This window comes from Egretta garzetta, unplaced genomic scaffold (genome assembly GCF_000687185.1).
Source record: "Egretta garzetta isolate BGI_Z169 unplaced genomic scaffold, ASM68718v1 scaffold112, whole genome shotgun sequence".
NCBI classification, from domain to species: domain Eukaryota; kingdom Metazoa; phylum Chordata; class Aves; order Pelecaniformes; family Ardeidae; genus Egretta; species Egretta garzetta.
The window spans coordinates 3,162,764-3,163,183 of NW_009258884.1; the positions used below are offsets into that span (position 1 = coordinate 3,162,764).

At 67.1% G+C, this 420-nt stretch overlaps 1 protein-coding gene across 1 annotated transcript in view; it reads left to right on the forward strand.

Moving 5' to 3' along the window:
• The window catches only part of CORO6 (coronin 6), an 11,902-nt gene that overhangs the window by 10,101 nt on the left and 1,381 nt on the right, over window positions 1–420 (forward strand). Inside the window, 2 exon segments of the mRNA XM_035889617.1 lie at window positions 67–299; window positions 388–420. Of these exon segments, the coding sequence (XP_035745510.1) occupies window positions 67–299; window positions 388–420 (266 nt within the window).

Below are 420 nucleotides of genomic sequence, written 5' to 3' on the forward strand. Positions count from 1 at the left end.
GTCATGCAGGTAAGCAGGCGTGGGGCTGGGGGGGGTCTGGGGGGGCATGCCAAGCTGCCCGCCCAGGGGGTTGCGTACCCTGGGGGTGGGGGATGAGCCCTGTCCCCACAGTGTGCCGTGGCTAACGTGTGACTAACTGGGATGGGGGTTCTGGGGCTGCCGCTCACCCCGCCACCACCCCTCCGGCCCCACAGAAAAACTTCGAGGAGCCCATCGCCCTGCAGGAGATGGACACGAGCAATGGCGTCCTGCTGCCCTTCTACGACCCCGACTCCAGCATTGTCTACCTCTGCGGGAAGGTAACCCCCAACCCCGGCACCCCCTCCACGTCACCCCATCCCTGGGGGGTGCCACCCGTCCAGCTGACACCCATCCCCATGCCCGCAGGGGGACAGCAGCATCCGGTACTTTGAGACCACG